Genomic DNA, 18,806 nt, shown 5'->3' with positions numbered 1-18,806 from the left:
TTGTCAACTAGCAGATCTTGTAATGACTTGAATTATAATTATTTGTAATAAACCAGGTCAAACCAGTTCAGGTGACAATCAAAAGGTGATGAATTGATATGACAGACGTTTTATTGATGAGAGGTTGACACTTACTGACATCTGTCATTGGAGCAGATGTTTAAAAAATAAGTAAAGCATTATGAGTAAGTGTTATCAATCATGCATTCATATTTTTTCTGTAGGGATGGGAGACCTTGGAGGACCCCCATCTGCAGACTGATGGAGAGATTGTAACTGTAGTTTACAGTAGAAATGGACCAGGACTATGAAAGACGCTTGTTAAGGCAAATCAACCACCAGAACGTCCCAGAGGGCCACACGTCCAAGGTAAGCATGAAAAGACCCTTAGACTTCTGTTTATCTTTAACTTTATTATGTCATTTTATATGTATATATATATATATATATATATATATATATATATATATATATATATATATATATATATATATATATATGTACATACTAGCCATATTTCTAATAAGATTTCTATGGAATCTTGTTTTTTTTACAATGGAATAAAAATATGAAACGGTAATTGCGACTTTTTATCTCACAATTGAATAATTTGAGAGTTTTTGTCATAAATTACTTTTTTTTTTACATAAAAAGATTTTAATTGTTATTGTTATGTATGACTGTTTTTGTTTAAATTATTGTAAACATTGTATTACAATTATATAAAAATCTATTGAACATATATACTGTTGATATTTTCATGAATATAGCCATTGCTGCTGATATGGTATTAAATCATAAATAAATAAAATTTCTGCATGGCACAAGCTGATTAGCCTCTGCTGATCCTTCAGCCAGTCATATTGCTTGCTCACCATTTAAATAGTCTGGTTCAGTGTTCGCTGTAGGCTAGTCCTGTATCGCCATATCAGAGTTCCTCTTAACCCCTCCACCTCCCCCAGCTCCACCTGCCTAGATCTGTTATGGGATTTATGCACTGATCTATATAGAATGACTGGATAGCTCATGACGTCATAAACAGTGAAGCCACCGCGCCACCATATTGGTATTCCCTAGTGAGCTCACGCGTTCTATTGAATCAATAGGAAATTGTATGATTTGACTGAGAAAACATTGCCTAAGGAGACACCGTTTTAAAATCTAAAGTCTCCCTGTCCATTCTTACCACTCAAACACCCTAAGCATTTAAATGGATATTTGTTTAAAGTCGAAAATTTTTCCTGCTTATTTAAAATTGCATTGCATTTTAGATGTAGCTAAATCTACTGTACAACAGTAGGCAAATATAATTATTTCAGTCAATTTCTTAAAGCTAAACCGAACTTTTATTTTGACGGGTTGCCGTGAAGACCTTTGAGTTTGTGTGTTTGTTATGATATGACGATAGTTTTTCTCAAATGAAGCGGTACAATGTAGCGTGCTTCTCTGTGTGTGTGTGTGTGTGGTAAATTAAACCGCGCGTCTGCGCCATTCATTCCCACAGAGACAAGCAGAACATGCAGGGTTAATAGCCACGTTTTTTGCGGGTTAATATTCACAGACACTAGTATAATACATCGTGGTATAATTTAGGCTACATTGGCTAAAGTGCTCCTAGTAAAAAAGTTAGTCTGAAGCCTCGATCGCGCTTAGATAAACACTGAATCTATTGAAAGCAGCTATTAGTGGGTAAGTTACCGAGAATATAAGTTAACGTTACCCGGTACTGCAGAAATGCTGGTATCGTCCCATTTTCAAAATTTCAGTACCGACGTGGTAACTCAACGAAGTAACATTACCGGTTATTTTGACAACACTAGTAGAATAATTAAGTTACTCTTGCCTCGGAGAAAACACCACAGGAATAGCGACAATTGTACATATAACCTTAAATTACTACTTATAGGGCTTGAATTACAACCTGTGGGCAGTTTTTCTACATCCTTTTGTGAACGTCGTTTTACACTTGTATGCTGCACAGCGGGTCATCTTAAAAGTACCGTCGAAGCTCACAAAATCTGTATAACGGCCGTTGGAGCCCTCTGCTGGTAAATCGTAAGATGGCCGCTCGAACTCTTCCGGTGGCTTCACTGTCTGATGGCAATTTAGAACGTCATGAGCTATCCAGTCATTCTACTGTATATAGATCAGTGGATTTATGTCTGTCTATTTATGCAGCAGCAATAATCAACAGCAGCAGCATAGCAGATATAGGACCCTATCATACACCCGGCGCAATGCAGCGCCAAGTGCGATGCAAGTGCTAGTTTCAGCCTGACGCAGTTATAATTTTCACATCCTGCGCCATGTTGTTTAAATAGAAAAATGCATTTGCACCTATTTGTGCACTGGTCTGAAAACGAGGTGTGTTCATTGTTGGCGCGTTGCTATTTTGAGGCAACTGAAATAGACTGCGCCATTGACCAACAAAAACCTGGTCTAAAGTCAATGGTGCAGTATTTTTTTTGTTATTTAAAGGGATCATTAGTAATATGCGCCTATAGTTGGGTGCACAACGCGGGTACTCTCTGCTTATACTCTGCTCTCTGCGTACTCTTTACGCGCAGCAGCACACAAACATGCCAAATATTAAAAATGACAGGATTACTATGTAAAAGATTATTGTGTACATAAAGATATGGTGGAATCCGGCTTGTCCCGTAGATGGTCTGTCCCGCAGATCCGTTTCCTCTGGAGACACGTTCAGTCTTTCCGTTTGCAAATTGCGCCATGCAAATAGCAAATCCGCCATGGCGCGAGCGCAACTGGCTTTTAAAGGGAATGGGAGATGAGACTCTGATTGGTTTATTGCATGTTACGCCCAAAACACACCCATTACTCACTAAAGGGGCATTCGGCAACTCTAGCTATTTCTTCACTGATTTTCATCAATATTTTTTTTTGTCGCATGTTGTCTCAGCGAGCTCCCCCTACAGCTGTGAGGCGTATATATCACAACAATGTCGTAAAAAAACTCACTTGCGGCACCCTCCTCCCGCTTTCTACCGCTGCTCATGTGCATTTGTTATTACCGGAGCCGGCCAACTTTATCGTGTGGAGCTATGTCTACCGAGGTGGGTAATACATCATACACATTGAGGGTCGCGAGTGTGTTTATGTCAAATTTCCGTAAAGCAGTTTGTGTTTCTCGCTCGTTCTCGCTTCTCATGAGTCTTCCTATTTCCAATTTACCGTGACGTTAGTCCCCATGTTGCAAGGTTGGTTTTCCGCCTAGGAACGTTGGGGGGAGCGGAGAAAGTCACCATTTTAACCAGAACAGGTTATTAAACCATCCAAATGATTTCTAAACGGTTTTATTAAGTTGAAATAGTTGCCGAATGCCCCTTTAAGAGAATAGGGACAACCCTGTTAGACCATACACCGCACGCACCGACCATTTTTCCTGTCGTTAAACTAGCAAAAGTGGATTCGGACATGTTCTAAGTTCACTTGCGCCGTGTGCTTTAGACCATGCGCTTAGATTGTTAAAATAGGGCCCATAGTCTGCCTAGAACAAATACATTAACTTAGTCATAATAATGAACAAATTGAATTTCAGCTATAAAGCGGCTTTTAGAGAAGACAGTGTCATTTTTCAATTTAAGATAGTTCAGTGTTGATTCAGTTCAGTTAAATTACAGTGTCAATGTTGCAAAGTTCATCAATTACGTGAAGAGTTAAATTCCACTGTAAAGCTGCTCTACAGACGGCCATAGTGTCAGTATTCATCTCAGGTCAGTTCAGTGTTTATTTAATGTCGATGTTACAAAGTTAGTGTCAATACCCAGCTCAATCCAATTCAAATTTTTTTCTCATCTGATAGTGCCAGTGCAGCTGAATCAGTCTGCAATAATGAATAGTAATTGTCTTTTAAACCCTAGTTTGGTATGTGATAATACGATTAGATCTAGAATATTAAGAAATATATTTTGTTTTAAAAAAGAACAATTATTACAGGACATTTTTGCACCTGAATTTTGAATTTCAGAGACTTTTTTAAATTCCACCTTTGATTTATTAAATGTGTGGAATAAAGAGGCAAAAATGGTATTTAGCCAAACATATAAATGCTACACATGTTGATTGTCTGTTCCAGTTATGTATTACTGTTTGTGCAGTCAGGGTATGCAGCATGCAGTCCGGTTACGTTGAAATCAGGAGACAGGTTTATCCCCACGCGTGCCGGGAGCAACTGGAGCATAAACTTCCACTATGCCAATGTAAGTTACCATTCATCTGAACAGTTTACACTCATCCACAGTAAAAAAGAATGATAGATTGAAGCCAGTGCATTATTGTCATTGTGCCGCTATAAACACTTTCATTTTTGCTTTATGTTTGTAGGAGAACTGTTGGACACCCAATCAGAATCAGCGGGCGAAGGATGCTAGTACAGACACAGGGAAAGGTGAAGTCATTCTTAGTTACATGCCTTCGATATTCACAGTCAAAAAATATACATCTAATTCAGTCATGAAACTGTAGATGGCTGAGGCTGAAAGGTACTTTGCATGCAGTCTACAAGCAATCACATCATTACCTCAAGGCACAAGCTGATTGGCCTCTGCTGATCCTGCAGCCAATGAGATTGCTTGCTGCGATAGTCTGTGTTACTGGTGTTACATGGTGTTCAGCCACAACACCGGTTAGATCACTTGTTGCCCCCCCCCCCACTGTCGCTTAGGTTTTTTTATAGTAATAGACTCTACATTTAAAAACTGAACACGTCTGCTTAATGCAGCGTGAGCCGAACAAGAGTCGCAGCACGGATCAGCAGCAGGAGTCAGATTTCACCTCACTTCGCCCATTTTACCTCACTCTTGACTGACAAGACGATGGCAGAAGATTTGGTTTCAAAGCGAAAAGTAAAAGCGCCTTTTTAAGCGAGTGTGTCATTGTACTGTTTTGTTGTTGTGTTTTTCATTAAGAATAATAATGAACTCATCATTCAAGCAATTGTCGCCCATCAATTGCTGCTAAAAATATTCTCACCGTCACATCCCCACTCAACAATTTAAATAGTCTGGTTCAGTGTTTGCTGTAGGCTAGTCCTGTATCGCACTATCAGAGTTCCTCTGAAACCCTCCACCTCCCCCAGCTCCACCTGCCTAGATCTGCTATGGGATTTATGTCTGTCTATTTATGCAGCAGCAGCATCTCTACCAAATACATTCCAGGAGTTTTCATGATTGAAATGTATATATTCATTTGTGGCTGATATATATATTTCCCCAGATACTTTTTCAGGACTTTTTGAAAGTTCAGAAGAACAGCGTTTATTTTATATACACATAATTTTATTAACAAATCATTCTTGCTGAATAAAAGTCATAAACGTAAAAGAAGTGTATGTATATATATATATATATATATGAAGAAAATAATAAAAAAAGCATTATTGTGTTGTACAGATGCTGTGGCGTATGCTGCACTGCTAAGGAATGAGCTGTTGGGAGCAGGAATCGAAACCGTGCCTGATCCTCACACAGATGACCGTCGACACACCATCCTCACACAGGACACACACAGCCTCTTCAGGGTGAGTTTACATGACAGATCCATGTTAGATTCATTGCCATGTAAAAATGTCACTGGAGAAGCATGTTTGTATTCTGCCTGTTTTCTGCTTGATCTCGCATTTGAGTTTATATAAGTTTTAGAACTGGACTCTTGTTGTATAACTCTAGTTTTTCTTGTGTCTCTCAGTACACCATCCTCACAAAGAGAGTGCCTTTTGACAATGAAATCTCCCCCTATTCCCTCTCTCCTCTCAGTAACAAAAGGTATCATTCTTCTTTAACCTCTGCATTAATTCAAAATAGAAGCCGATGATAGTTTTTTTTAGGTTTCCACTGCAAACTCATTTACTTGAAAAGAAAAAACACATAAAATGTTTAGAAATGTATATGGAATTAAGTTTATTTTCCCTACCATTTTGGCAATTTGTTTTTAGTAAGTTACAAGATTTAGTGGCCACAAATTAAGAATTCGTTCCTAAGACTTGAGTAAATCGTGTGCATGATTTAACTAAATTAAGAAATAAGGGAACAAATTAGTATATTGTGGCCACGATTTACCTAAAATGAGGGAATAAGTTAGTACAAAATGTCCTCGGTTTAACTAAATGAGAGAATGAGTGAATAAAACAAGGCCGATTATTTTCCAGATTTTTCCTCCCACATGTCATTTGCTGGGGTTACGTACAAAATACTGATTAAGAAAATAATTGCTGTTTTTCACTGTTTATAACACAGGCTTTTTTGTACATTATTAATTTTATCCACTTTATAGACATGCCTATGAATTTCTATAAAATGTAACTGGGATTAAACAAACTAAATGCGTGATTTTTCTTTTTTTCGGCAGTCACAAACTATTGCGTTCACCCCGAAAGCCTGCACGCAAGATTTCCAAGATCCCGTTCAAGGTTCTTGATGCCCCAGAGTTGCAGGATGACTTCTACCTCAACCTGGTACACTTCATTTTACAAAGCTCCATATAGTTTTACAGGTATTAAATAAGGAATAGGGGTCTGAAAGTGTCAGAGTGAAGGTACATTATTTTTTACTTTAATTTTGCAAAAGTGACCAGCTGACTGTAAGAAATTTGTTGCCTAGGACAACTGTCAGTTGTATATTCTGCCTGTCATTATACAAAAATATTTAACTGGAGAATTTGTTCATTGACCAATCAGAAGTCAGAAGTATTTCAGAGAACTCTTTAAAATACTCTTTTAGCACTATCCAGACCTGACGTGACACAGCGGCACGCGATAAAATACATCTTTTTCATGTTAATCTGAGTTTTTGTCCTAACTAGCCACGACAGCGATACGCATCAATTATATTCTAGAAACGGTTTCTATATCTGAGATGTTGTGGAATGATCCGAATTTTTTTTTTTCAAAATTGTATTGAACTTTTATTCCAATAAAATGAATTACTATATTTTACTTTGATGTTATTTAACATTTTGTATATTTATGGGATTTTATGGTACTTAATTATATTTATGGAATAGTTATGATCCATTTATTACTTGTTAACCACTTTTTGAGCATAGACCTGAAAATTAAATTTCCAACGTAAGTCTTGAATGCTTTGGTGCACATAAGTTTGGTCTCTTTTTAAAATTGACTCTTGACTTGATTATTGCTGAAGGTGAAAAGAGTTAAAAATAAAAGTGTGACTATTTTTCTCAGTACCGTTTAACCTTTTCGAATTATGTCCATTATTTTTTTTTGTGTGTTCACATAGCAAATGCCAAAACCTTTACCAAGTTTAGTTCCATTCCGATTAAATAAAAAATTCTAAAAAAACAAAACGTAAAATTTTTGACCGAACAGCAGAGGGTTAAAAGAATTTAATGTGAGAATATCATTATGGGTGACCTTCATAGCCATACTGAAATCCACAATGATAATTCACCTCAGATGTTGAAAATAAATTAAAGGAAATGAGAATTGTGAACTCAGTGTGAACAAACAAGTGTGTTCTAGGACAAAGACTGTTTTACAATTAGCTTTCCTGTAGCTCAAACAGTAGAGCGTTGGCGCTTGCAACGCAAAGGTCATGGGACATGGGCCAAGGTCATGGGTTCGATTCCCAGGGAAAGCAAGAATTGATAAGAATGTAAATGTGTACCTTGAAATGCAACGTAAGTCGCTTTGGATAAAAGCGTCTGCCAAATGCATAAAATGTAAAATGGTGAAATATGAATTTGATTGTGTACGTATCCATTTCATTGTGAGTGCAGTGTGCTTGCTGAGAGACTCCGCCCACACGCTGTTCTGATTGGCTGTGATTTTTGATTGATTTTGTCGTGTCACGTCTGGTGTGGACAGACTAATTGCTTGTCACTGGAATCCTATCGCACGCCGTCTGGTTAGGACATGGCGTAATAGTGCTATAGTCTCCATAATATGCATGTTAACATTTGCAGTGTAGTAATTTGACTGAAAATGTTTGTGAACAGGTGGACTGGTCAGCTGGAAATCTCTTGAGTGTTGGTTTGGGGGCTTGTGTTTACCTGTGGAGTGCCTGTACCAGCCAGGTATGAGACAGACTTTAAGACGCGATCTGGTCTGAGACTCAGTAATGAGCGTTTTATTTTACACTTCCAAACTTACACAGGTGACGCGGTTGTGCGACTTATCTGTGGATGGCGACTCTGTGACATCAGTGTGCTGGAATGAGAGGGTCAGCACAAACCTCTTACATGTTATATAAAAATGTCTAACTTGTTTGCTTTGTATTTATTCAGGATAATATTTACATCTTCGTCATTCTCTCAGGGAAGTCTGGTGGCTGTAGGGACCCATAAGGGATTTGTTCAGATTTGGGATGCAGCTGGAGGGAGGAAGTTGACCAGTTTGGAGGGACATTCAGCACGCGTAGGTTTGTGTCATGTGACAATCACTCACTTACTTAAAACTTTTACTGGTTTAAAGGGTAAGTTTACCCAAAAAATGAAAATTCTGCCATCAATTAAAATGATGAATCACCGAAACCCAATAAGCGTTCGTTCATCTTCGAAACGTTCACCATATTGGATGTGCTCTATGTATCAATGTTTAAATGTAAATAAAAGCCGAAATTAAATCTTTTCATCATATAAAGCGGTCAAGTCTCTTCAGAAGGCTTTGATTCAACCACTCGATTCATATGGATTTATTTTACGATCTCTTTATGTTTTGAAGCTTCAAGAGTTTTCAGGGACTGAAATCTCAGATTTCATAATGAATATCTTCGTTTGTGTTCCGAAGATGAACAAAAGTCTTACGCGTTTGGAACGTTAAATCATTCTCAGAACAATTTATAAGATTTTTTTTTTTCACTAAGAGAGCTAAGATCTTCATAAAGAACAAATCATCTTCTTCATATTAAAAGACTTTGAGTTTCACCTCCTCTGTTGTCTCTCAGGAGCGCTTGCGTGGAATGGAGAGCAGCTGTCGTCGGGTAGCCGGGACAGAGTGATTCTACAAAGGGACGTGAGGACACATCCTCCTGTGGAGAGACGCCTCCAGGGCCACAGGCAGGAAGTGTGTGGCCTCAAGTGGTCACCTGACCACCAGCACCTCGCCTCTGGAGGGAACGATAACAAGGTTAGTGTCAATTAAATGGGATAATCCGATAAGGAGACATGCAAGACATGACTAAGTTGACTGGGAATATGGTTTGTTCAAAGATTTTATGTTTGTGTACATGTAGTTAATTATTATTAATCAGTACTTAAATGTATAATTACACTGTAACAAAGACACATTCAAATAAAGGGTTACACTTTATTTTAAGGTGTCATTGTTACAGTGTAATATTAATTAACTACATGTACTTACTATAGGGTTAGGGTAGGATTAGGATTTGGTTGAGGGTTAATTGCATGTAATTAGGGATAATTTACTGTTGGTAAATTACTATGGTAATTACATGTAACATATTATGTAACAAGGACACTGTAAAATAAAGTGTTACCAAATAAAGTGTAACCCAAAAGTGTTATTATAAGTTATTCATGTCAAAACACACCAAATCAAAATCATGTGGTGCGACCAAGATGCAGAAAAATAGATAACTTTTTATGGCAAGGAACGGTTAGTTCAGGTTATAAAATGTCATGTGGTGTGACTTCCCAAAATGGATATTTATGAATTAATAATTTGAGATATTTGTAAAAAATAATTTTTAATAAAATAAATTATAAACAAAAAAAGGTTTTGGAAATAATAGTTAAGATGTGGACACTTGCATGTATTCAAAGTTTAATTATGTACATTTTCATTCAATTTAAACTTAAAATGGTATAAATGTATTTTAAAATCAACATTCCATATGGAATAAACAGGAATACAAAGATTACATCCTTTTTTCTTATTGTGGACTCTTTTATGTCATTTGAATCTAATAACAGTAAATATTTTCCATGTGTATCAATAGGAAAGACATTGTGGATGGTGTAAACGGACAAAATTCGGTTTAATTTATCGTTTTTAGGTTCAGGGGTAGAATAGATAAACCGCTTGAATATCTGATTTCCACACATGGGTGGGCATGAAACGCCCCTTTCCACTGATCAGTCAACCAAAGATCACCATATGCCATCATTAGTTCTCTTACTGAATAATAGTCATCCAATATTTTTGAAGCATTTATTAATTGCTTAATAAAATCGGCTAAAATGAATCTGCTTTCAATACACTATGTAACGTTTGGCCTGCTAATGGTTAAAAAACAAAGCATTTGCATTTTGTGGAAGAGCGTTTTTTGGTTGTGCTTCGGCTCTGCGTGACTGCTTATGAATATGACTCTTATATAATACTTTACAATGAACTTTAGAGAGCTACATATGGCAATGTAAGGGGTATACAGTCAAAGACCCAGAACCAGATAAGAAAGAATGAAGACCCGGAGTCAGAATTATAATAAATTGAAGAAAAGATTTACTGAAGATAGTTTGCAGTTTCATCAGTAGAAGTCAGCTTCAAGACTCTCACAGGAGTTCGTAGGCCGCCCCGCTTACAGTTACAAAGATCACAGAAGTTATACCATTTCTAAGGTCTAAGCTACGTCATTGCTTACAGATTGAATGATTCTCATTGTCTAAGAAACAGATAAACAGTAATTTTCCACACATATACAGATGGACTGAAGCACATCTCCATGGATTATGCAGCTGACACTCATACCCTGAAGTTAAGGCACGTCCTGAGTGACCTTCCAGGTTTCAGATTTGGGTTGCTGGGCGCCAGCCTGTCTCGAACAACAATTCAGTCAATCTCCAATAATGCCAGTGGTTCCTTAACCTGCAACCAAAAAGACTAACACACACACCGACACACAGCTTTTTCAAGGTTGGATTTGGCCAGGCTCTAACTATAAACAGGAGAGTCCTCTCAAAACATCAAGATAATGCGTTCTGTCTCTCAAGGATAGCTAAACTTTAGTCTAACTGGAAAGTAAGGCTTTAACAAAGAAATGGTCCCTTAAACCAGTGGTTCTCAAAGTGGGGTCCGTGAACGATAGCCAGGGGGTCCGCGAAATAATTTATAACAGCCTACCGTTTTTCCATGACTATAAGTCATGTTTTCTTTATCATCTGAAAACTTGCTATTTATTCCAAAGTGACTTATCGGCCTAATGCATTTAATGTCAAATAATAAAAAAGTATGCTTTTAAAGGTTTCTATAGATAGATAATCTATCTATATTTCTTATGCCTGTGCGTCAAGTATTCGCTGTGTTTTGGTCGTTTTTTGGGCACGCGCGCCAGAAGGAGACAGAGACGGCAGAACCGGCATCCTGTTGTTTTTTTTACTTTTAAAAGGCATGACATTTTGTAGTCATTTTTAATGTACACACAAATAAAAAATTGACATTTTGCCGTTTTGAATGATGTACTCTTATCTGTATGACCACAAATAAGAGTATTCCTTTGTTTCCACTGCATAGGAAACAATCCAAGTGTTCGCGCCGGCGTCTCGCGTGCGCGCACAATAGGCTATGTCAATTCTAGCACTGCTAATTTTACATCAAAACCTATTCATTATCAAAATAAAATACTCACCGAACTTATAAAAAGTTCTGCTTAATTTAATTTGTCTGTTGTGCACTATGAAGGCAGTGACGGTCAATCATTATACCGTCGACTTGCTGTTGTTCCAATCTCATTTCTCCACATGTGAAGATGCTGATACGTGCAGGTCTGGACCTCTGTAATTTTTTTAATGTGTAGCCTATTATAAAATGAAAGTTTTGAAATAATTGCCTAATATAAACTCTAATTTGGCGCTGCAAGGATATTAAACATCGCGATGATAAACTGACCTTCTCATCTGAGCGGTTTCAGCAGACTACCAGCGCTCGTCAATGTCAAAATGCGCATTTCCGCATGACGCTTCAGTTATTCGGTCATAAAGTGTGAGATAAGATGTAGGCTAAACAAGATCTAGACACGTGTGAAATTAATGTGGGAAAAAATAAATACTCTGAACCCCAAGGGAATTTACACAAACTGAGAAAGTCAAAAAGCATTACTTTGTTCCCCGCTCTCCCAGCTACAGGTCAAGAGAAGCATACTGTGTCCAGGATGAAATTAACATTATTTTATTTTAGCTAATTACAGTGGATATAAGCTCAATTTAACAACACAAGCACCTATTAAACATAATTTGCCATTATTACTGTACTATAGGCCTACTATCTGTGTACCTCGAATGTGTCAAATATTGGAATTTAACATCTTTGCAAAATAATCCTTGAAACATTTCTCATTTAAGGCCATTCCTGTTTGGAATATGTGATTGTGTGTTGATGTGATGTGAACAATAATCTTATACATTCTGCATTTCCATTTTGTATGTGGATCATTCATTGTAAAATTTAAACTGTCATCTACTTGACAAAAAATGTATTCCACTGCCCACTGACATGCTTTTAAAGCTATAGTTATCCCATTTTTTGGCCTTAAAAACACCTTAAAATGCATGTGTAGATCAAGAAAATCTAAAATTCCTCGGGGGGGCGGGGGCGGGGGGGGGGATCTGGACCCCCTAGCAAGATCACTTTTGGCACCTCAGTACACTATTTAGAAAACCCTGCATACGACCCTGGGTGAAGACTATTTGTGTCAAAACATTTCATTAAGCGCTCCCACATTAACTTTGGGCTCAGTCACTGTTATAAATATGAGGGGGTCCTTGGAAATATTTTTCCCCCGTAAGGGGTCCCTGGCTCCAAAATGTTTGAGAACCCCTGCCTTAAACTGTTGGCTTCAATGACACCCATATGTTTTAACACCTTTCTCAAACACAAAACAAGTTCCTATTTCATTTCTGGAAGCTTGGCTAAATAAGCAAGCGCTGTTACTGCATTCAGATATCAAATACAGACATTAAAGAATACATGAAAAGAACATTTCAGTATTCACACTGGTAACTTGTATAACAAAGTTAAATCTCCAGAGAATTCATTCAACTCATTTGATATTTAGAAGGAAACATATCGATTAATGCCTTGATTATAATCAATCATTACATATACATTGAAGCAGCAAGTGGATTCCAATCCACCCCCATCAGTAATTTATCCGTTCAATAAAATACATTACTCACCCGTTGAGGAATGAAAACGCCATCTCTATGTCACTTTTACAACATTTCAAATCCCTCAGTTCTCATCATCTCCGAAAAGCCAAAGTAATGATGATTCTTGTTTTATTATGAGCTCTGTCGCGATCTCTTTTTGCCTGCAGACTCTCCTCTGTTCGTGTTTGTTTAAAACAGGTGATTCCCTGGAAGTTCAAGATTTACTAACCTATGCCACTCCCCCACCATACAAGTGTAAAAGTAGCCGGAGAAACTTTTCTCTGTGCACGGATATGGCGAGACACAAATGGGCGAGTGACGTCTGTATGCAATTTCACTTATAATAGGCTTGCCATAGTGAATCAGGGTAAGACAAAAACACATTTTAGAAGAAGGATTGATGAATGATTATTATAATTATTTACATTTAATTTAATTTAAAAAAAAAGTTACATAGTGTACCTTTAAAGGCACACTAGGGAAGATTTTTTGATTAAAATATCCAAAAACCACTAAAACAATCTGAGGAAAAGGACCCAAGGTCTAGCTAGGACCAAGGAGCAGGACCGGAGCACAGAGCGTTTTAATATTTTTATTAGTGCAAAATGACTAACGTTTCGATGCCCATGTGTCTTCTTCAGGTTTGACTCTGAAGAAGACGCATGGGCGTCGAAACGTTAGTCATTCTGTACTAATAAAAAGATTAAAACATTCTGTGCTCCGGGCCTGTTCCTTGGTCCTAGCTAGACCTTGGGTGCTTTTCCTCAGATTTTTGTGTCCTGTTCCGTGAGCACTAACTAGGCTGAAGCGCAAGTGACTCCTTTCTACTGTACCACTAAAACAATGTTATATATTTTGTTGATTTGCACACTTACGTTATACCAAATGTTTCTAAGAATATTTAAATCCAGAGAAATAAGCAGTTTTAACGAGGACACACACCGTGTCCGTGCGTCGCCTATCAATGACATCATACCCGCATTACCCTCGATTTCCAGTTTTATTTTGTAGAAACCATAGAAACACCAAAGAAGCTTTAATATATTATGTATTTTATTAGACAGGTGAGCAACTGTTTGAATACATTCATCGACAGAAAACAAATCATTGTTATACAGCTCAACACTTTTTTTGTTTAAATCTCGTTTTCTTGATTTACCGCGAGAACCATATTTATCATGTCTAATATCAATCTAGAGTGAGCAACAAGTGTCTCATATAGTAGCCGCCGAGCAAACGCACAGAGAAGCATTATAACACCTTTCAACAGAGTCAAATGTATCTAATATGATAAAACAGCGCTGCGTTACCCCAAACACGCATGACCGGAAGAAGCGTGTATAATAAAAGCTCCAGTGCTCTCGAGCCGTGTGTCGCGCTCGTCTCTTATTAGCAATCGCTCCAGCGCCTCGTTCCGCTCCAACGGCTTTCATAATGTTAATGAATCTTTAATACATTACTAATCATCCATGAATATGATTTCTGCCCGAGTGCCTTTGTATTTTCCACCGGCTGTAGAGTTGAAGACAACAACTCCCACGATTCCACGAAATCAAGGCGTCATCAAGCTACGCCTTTGTTTTGAACAAACGACCTCTAGTGGCGAAAAATTACATAGTGTGCCTTTAAATCAAAAAACGAATTAACGCAATGTACATGGACCATTTTAGAGCACCGATTTCAGATTTATTAGTATTATTAAGAGCCCAACTTTATCATTTATTTGCAAAAGAAATTGAAAAAGAACTTATAAAATTCTGTCTAAATAGCATGACACAAAGGAACCTGTGTGTTTTTGTTCTGCTTCAGTTGCTGGTGTGGAACAGCTCGAGCCTGCTCCCCGTGCAGCAGTACAGCGATCACCTGGCGGCTGTGAAGGCCATCGCCTGGTCTCCTCACCAGCACGGCCTCCTGGCCTCGGGAGGGGGAACGGCTGACCGCTGCCTTCGCTTCTGGAACACTCTGACCGGACAGGCATTGCAGAGTACAGACACCGGCTCACAGGTCTGCAACCTGGCCTGGTCCAAACACGCCAACGAGCTGGTAAGAAACGCAACTACAACCTCAGTCACGTCATGTGTTTTGTTTCCCCAATGCTGGCTTTCACCATTGATGTCTATTAGGTCAGCACACACGGCTACTCCCAGAACCAGATCCTGGTGTGGAAATACCCTTCACTCACCCAGGTAGCCAAGCTCACAGGACATTCGTACCGAGTGCTCTACTTGGTAAGTGTTTTATCGGATCTAATAATTTATGTGAAATAATGTAGGAAGGCAATTCATTCGTACATACAGTGTCTTTACATACAGACAAAAATCTCAGGGTGATTGAACTGTCCTTATAATGAAGAAAAAAAATTCAATACAATTCTTGAAACTTTATTAACCTTATAAAGCCTACTATATCATATTCGAACAAATATGAAACAAACACAAATTCCTTGCGCCTCTAAATTATCAACATGATCAAAACTTTGCTAAAAAAAAAACCTGTTGTACACAAACTTCTACGTGCCTGTCTCCTATCTGCCTCCTATCTGCCTTCACCGCACCGCGTTACAGTGCCTTCATGTGTTCTTGTGGTACCTGCGTTTTGCTGTGAAATATTTCCTGAATTTTTTTAAGTAAATGTAAGAATATATTTTATATTATTAGTAATATTTTAAAATGAATATATACTGGACTGAAGAAACTTAGGTTTAATGGATTATCCATACATACATTTTTATGTTAAAAAGTAAGTTTCAAATGTGATACATCAGGAATTTTAGGAACATTTATTTGTTCATCTCTCAATCATATTTGTATTGCATTTCATTTCGCTTTATGTTTTGCCCCCACAGTAAAAACTATCATAAAATTAAGCATCATCTTGCTACTATTGGGTAGTGAGATCATGTACTATTGGGAGATATAGCGTGACAACTGATATTTATATGTATTTTATGTCAGTATTCTGCTAAACTGTTATAAAGTTCTTATTGATTTGTATTATACGAATTTCATCTTACATTTTAGCCATATGAATATCAGCAACTGCACCAAATTGCATATTTCTGCTCATTTTGGGCCTCTGAGTAAAATTAAAGTGCATTTTTCTGAAGTATGACTCACAATATCACTATATGGGCCACAAAGACCTGATACATCAAATATGATACTCAACAACAACAAAAATGAATAATTTTATTTCCTTGATAGAAAAAAATATTTTAATAAAAGTGTTATTATAAGTTATTAATATTTGGAGAACTCCACCAAATCAAAGTCATGTGGTGCAACCAAGATGCAAAAAAAAATCTAACAAACAGGAAATGATGTCAGGAAATGTGACTCCTGCAGACCCTCATGACTGAGTGTCAAGGTCAAGTCTCTTAAAACATCAGATCATTTAATGTTTTTTTTGGCAAGGAAAGATTATTTCCTGTTGTAAAATGTCATGTGGTGCGACTTCCCAAAAACACAATCGTTATTTATTCATAATACATTACACTCACCAGCCACTTTATTAGGTACATCTGTTCAGCTGCTCGTTATTAGAAATATCTAATCAGCCAATCACATTGGATCAACTCAATACATTTAGGCATGTAGACATGGTCAGGATCTGCTGAAGTTCAAACTGAGCATCAGAATGGGGAAGAAATGTGATTTCAGTGACTTTGAACGTGGCATGTTGGTTTGTGTCGAACGGGCTGATCTGAGTATTTCAGAAACTGCTGATCTCCTGGGATTTTCACACACAACCATCTCGGGTTTACAGAGAATGGTCTGAAAAAGAGCAAATATCCAGTGAGCGCCAGTTCTGTGGGAGAAAATGCCTTGTTGATGCCAGAGGTCAGAGGAGAATGACCAGACTGGTTCAGCTGATAGAAAGACAACAGAAACTCAAATAACCACTCGTCACAACCGAGGTCTGTAGAAGAGCATCTCTGAACATGTTGAATCTTGAAAAACAGCAAACTGAGGCTACAATTCACACGGCCTCAACAAAATTGGCCAATAGAAGAATGGACGTAAACAACATGAAAGGATGGATTCATCCTGCCTCGTATCATCGGTTCAGCTGGTGCTGCTGGCGTTGGTTAAATGGTGTGGAGGATATTTTCTTGGCACACTTTGGGTCCCTCAGTACCAATTGAGCATCGTTTAAACACCACAGCAGACCTGAGTATTGTTGCTGACCATCTCCATCTCTTTATCACCACAGTGTTTCCATCTTCTGATGGCCACTTCCAGCAGGATAACACACACGTCACAAAGCTCAAATCATCTCAAACTGGTTTCTTAAACATGACAGCGAGTCACTAAACTAAAATGGCCTCCACAGTCACCAGATCTCAATTCAATAGAGCACCTTTGGGATGCCGCCAATGTTTTAATGTCAATATGGACCAAAGTCTCAGAGAAATGTTTCCAGCATCTTGTTGAATCTCTGCCATGAACAATGAATGCAGTTCTGAAGGCAATAGTGGGTCCGACCCGGTACTAGCAAGGTCTACCTAATAAAGTGGCCAGTGAGTGTCTATAAAAAAGTCAAAAGTACTTTTGAATTTTTTTTTTTTTTAAATTTTCATTCGATTTAAACTTCCTGAAAAAGGTATTTTAAAGGTATTTATGTTAAATCGAATCCAATAACAGGGAACATTTTCCAAATGTACCAGAAAAAGCTCACTTTATAGCATAGTTAAGAGACACCGTGGTTGGCATGGTTGTCTCCGGATCCAGTTTTTAATCATGTACAAATGACCGACGAAGACAAAAGAGTAATCAAATCTAAAATCTGTAATGTAATAATGCTATCCTGTGTTAATTCAGACACACATCACAAGTGAATGTACGTCTTGGTTGTGTACAGGCGGTGTCTCCGGACGGTGAGGCCATCGTAACAGGAGCGGGAGACGAGACACTGAGGTTCTGGAATGTCTTCAGCAAGACACGCTGCACCAAGGTCAGGATGAAGTGTTACATTTGGACGTGTAGCTCGTCCTGCACCTCATCTGATACTCGTTTCACATTCTTTTCATCTGTTTCCAGGAATCCAAATCAGTGTTGAACCTGTTCACCAGGATACGGTAATTCACAGAAGTCCATCCAATCACGTGAACGAATGAAAGCCTTGAACTCACTCAGTTCTGTGTCCTTGCATCAACTCCAGACTTTCTGACATGGAGAGAGACCCTAGCACTTCCTCCACTCTTTTTTACTGAGCAGATTTCTGTTTTACCCCATAAAAATTGAGTGAGCTTGTTGTTTATGTTAAGATTGAGTCAGTTTTTATTATTATTGTACATTGTGGATGTCCAAACAGATGTGCTATTGTATTAAGTAGAAGTATTAATAGAGAAATTAACCTATATGACCTATATTGTCATTATCATGACTTCAGTCATGATGTTATGAAAATGTACATATTTTATATGTGTGTATCAAAACAGATCATGAAATCTTTGAGAAATAAATGCACTTAACACTAATCCTGTGACTTTTTATGACGAACAGACAAAAGGTAATATTTACTGTACGTCTAGCAATAGTTGTATGTACACTACTGTTTAAAAGTTTGGGGTATGTACGATAAAAAAAAAAAGAAATAAGTACTTTTTAGCAAAGATGCATTAAATTGATCAAAAGTGACAGTAAAGACATTTATAATGTTACAAAAGATTTTTATCTCAAATAAATGCTTTTTATTTGAACTCTCTATTCATTAAAGAATCCTGA

At 37.7% G+C, this 18,806-nt stretch overlaps 1 protein-coding gene across 2 annotated transcripts in view; it reads left to right on the top strand.

Moving 5' to 3' along the window:
* fzr1b (fizzy/cell division cycle 20 related 1b) overlaps positions 1-18,559 on the top strand; it is a 19,108-nt gene extending 549 nt beyond the window's left edge. The window contains exons 2-15 of one of the 2 annotated variants that reach the window (XM_077206824.1): positions 225-369; positions 4,119-4,220; positions 4,345-4,408; positions 5,412-5,539; positions 5,707-5,783; positions 6,367-6,472; positions 7,975-8,052; positions 8,133-8,198; positions 8,294-8,396; positions 8,922-9,103; positions 14,890-15,123; positions 15,204-15,308; positions 17,941-18,033; positions 18,120-18,559. In XM_077206824.1, the coding sequence (XP_077062939.1) occupies positions 295-369; positions 4,119-4,220; positions 4,345-4,408; positions 5,412-5,539; positions 5,707-5,783; positions 6,367-6,472; positions 7,975-8,052; positions 8,133-8,198; positions 8,294-8,396; positions 8,922-9,103; positions 14,890-15,123; positions 15,204-15,308; positions 17,941-18,033; positions 18,120-18,161 (1,455 nt within the window). In that variant the 5' untranslated portion in view covers positions 225-294 and the 3' untranslated portion in view covers positions 18,162-18,559. The remainder of the gene's footprint in view (positions 1-224; positions 370-4,118; positions 4,221-4,344; positions 4,409-5,411; positions 5,540-5,706; positions 5,784-6,366; positions 6,473-7,974; positions 8,053-8,132; positions 8,199-8,293; positions 8,397-8,921; positions 9,104-14,889; positions 15,124-15,203; positions 15,309-17,940; positions 18,034-18,119) is intronic. The other variant, XM_077206852.1, reaches the window with a different exon arrangement.
* The last annotated feature ends 247 nt before the right edge of the window (positions 18,560-18,806 follow it).

The sequence above is a fragment of the Siphateles boraxobius genome, unplaced genomic scaffold (genome assembly GCF_051911475.1).
Source record: "Siphateles boraxobius isolate OS27281-9 unplaced genomic scaffold, OSU_SipBor_1 1, whole genome shotgun sequence".
Lineage (NCBI taxonomy): Eukaryota > Metazoa > Chordata > Actinopteri > Cypriniformes > Leuciscidae > Siphateles > Siphateles boraxobius.
Note: the sequence above shows the minus strand (reverse complement) of the source record. Positions and strands in the feature narration are given on the sequence as shown.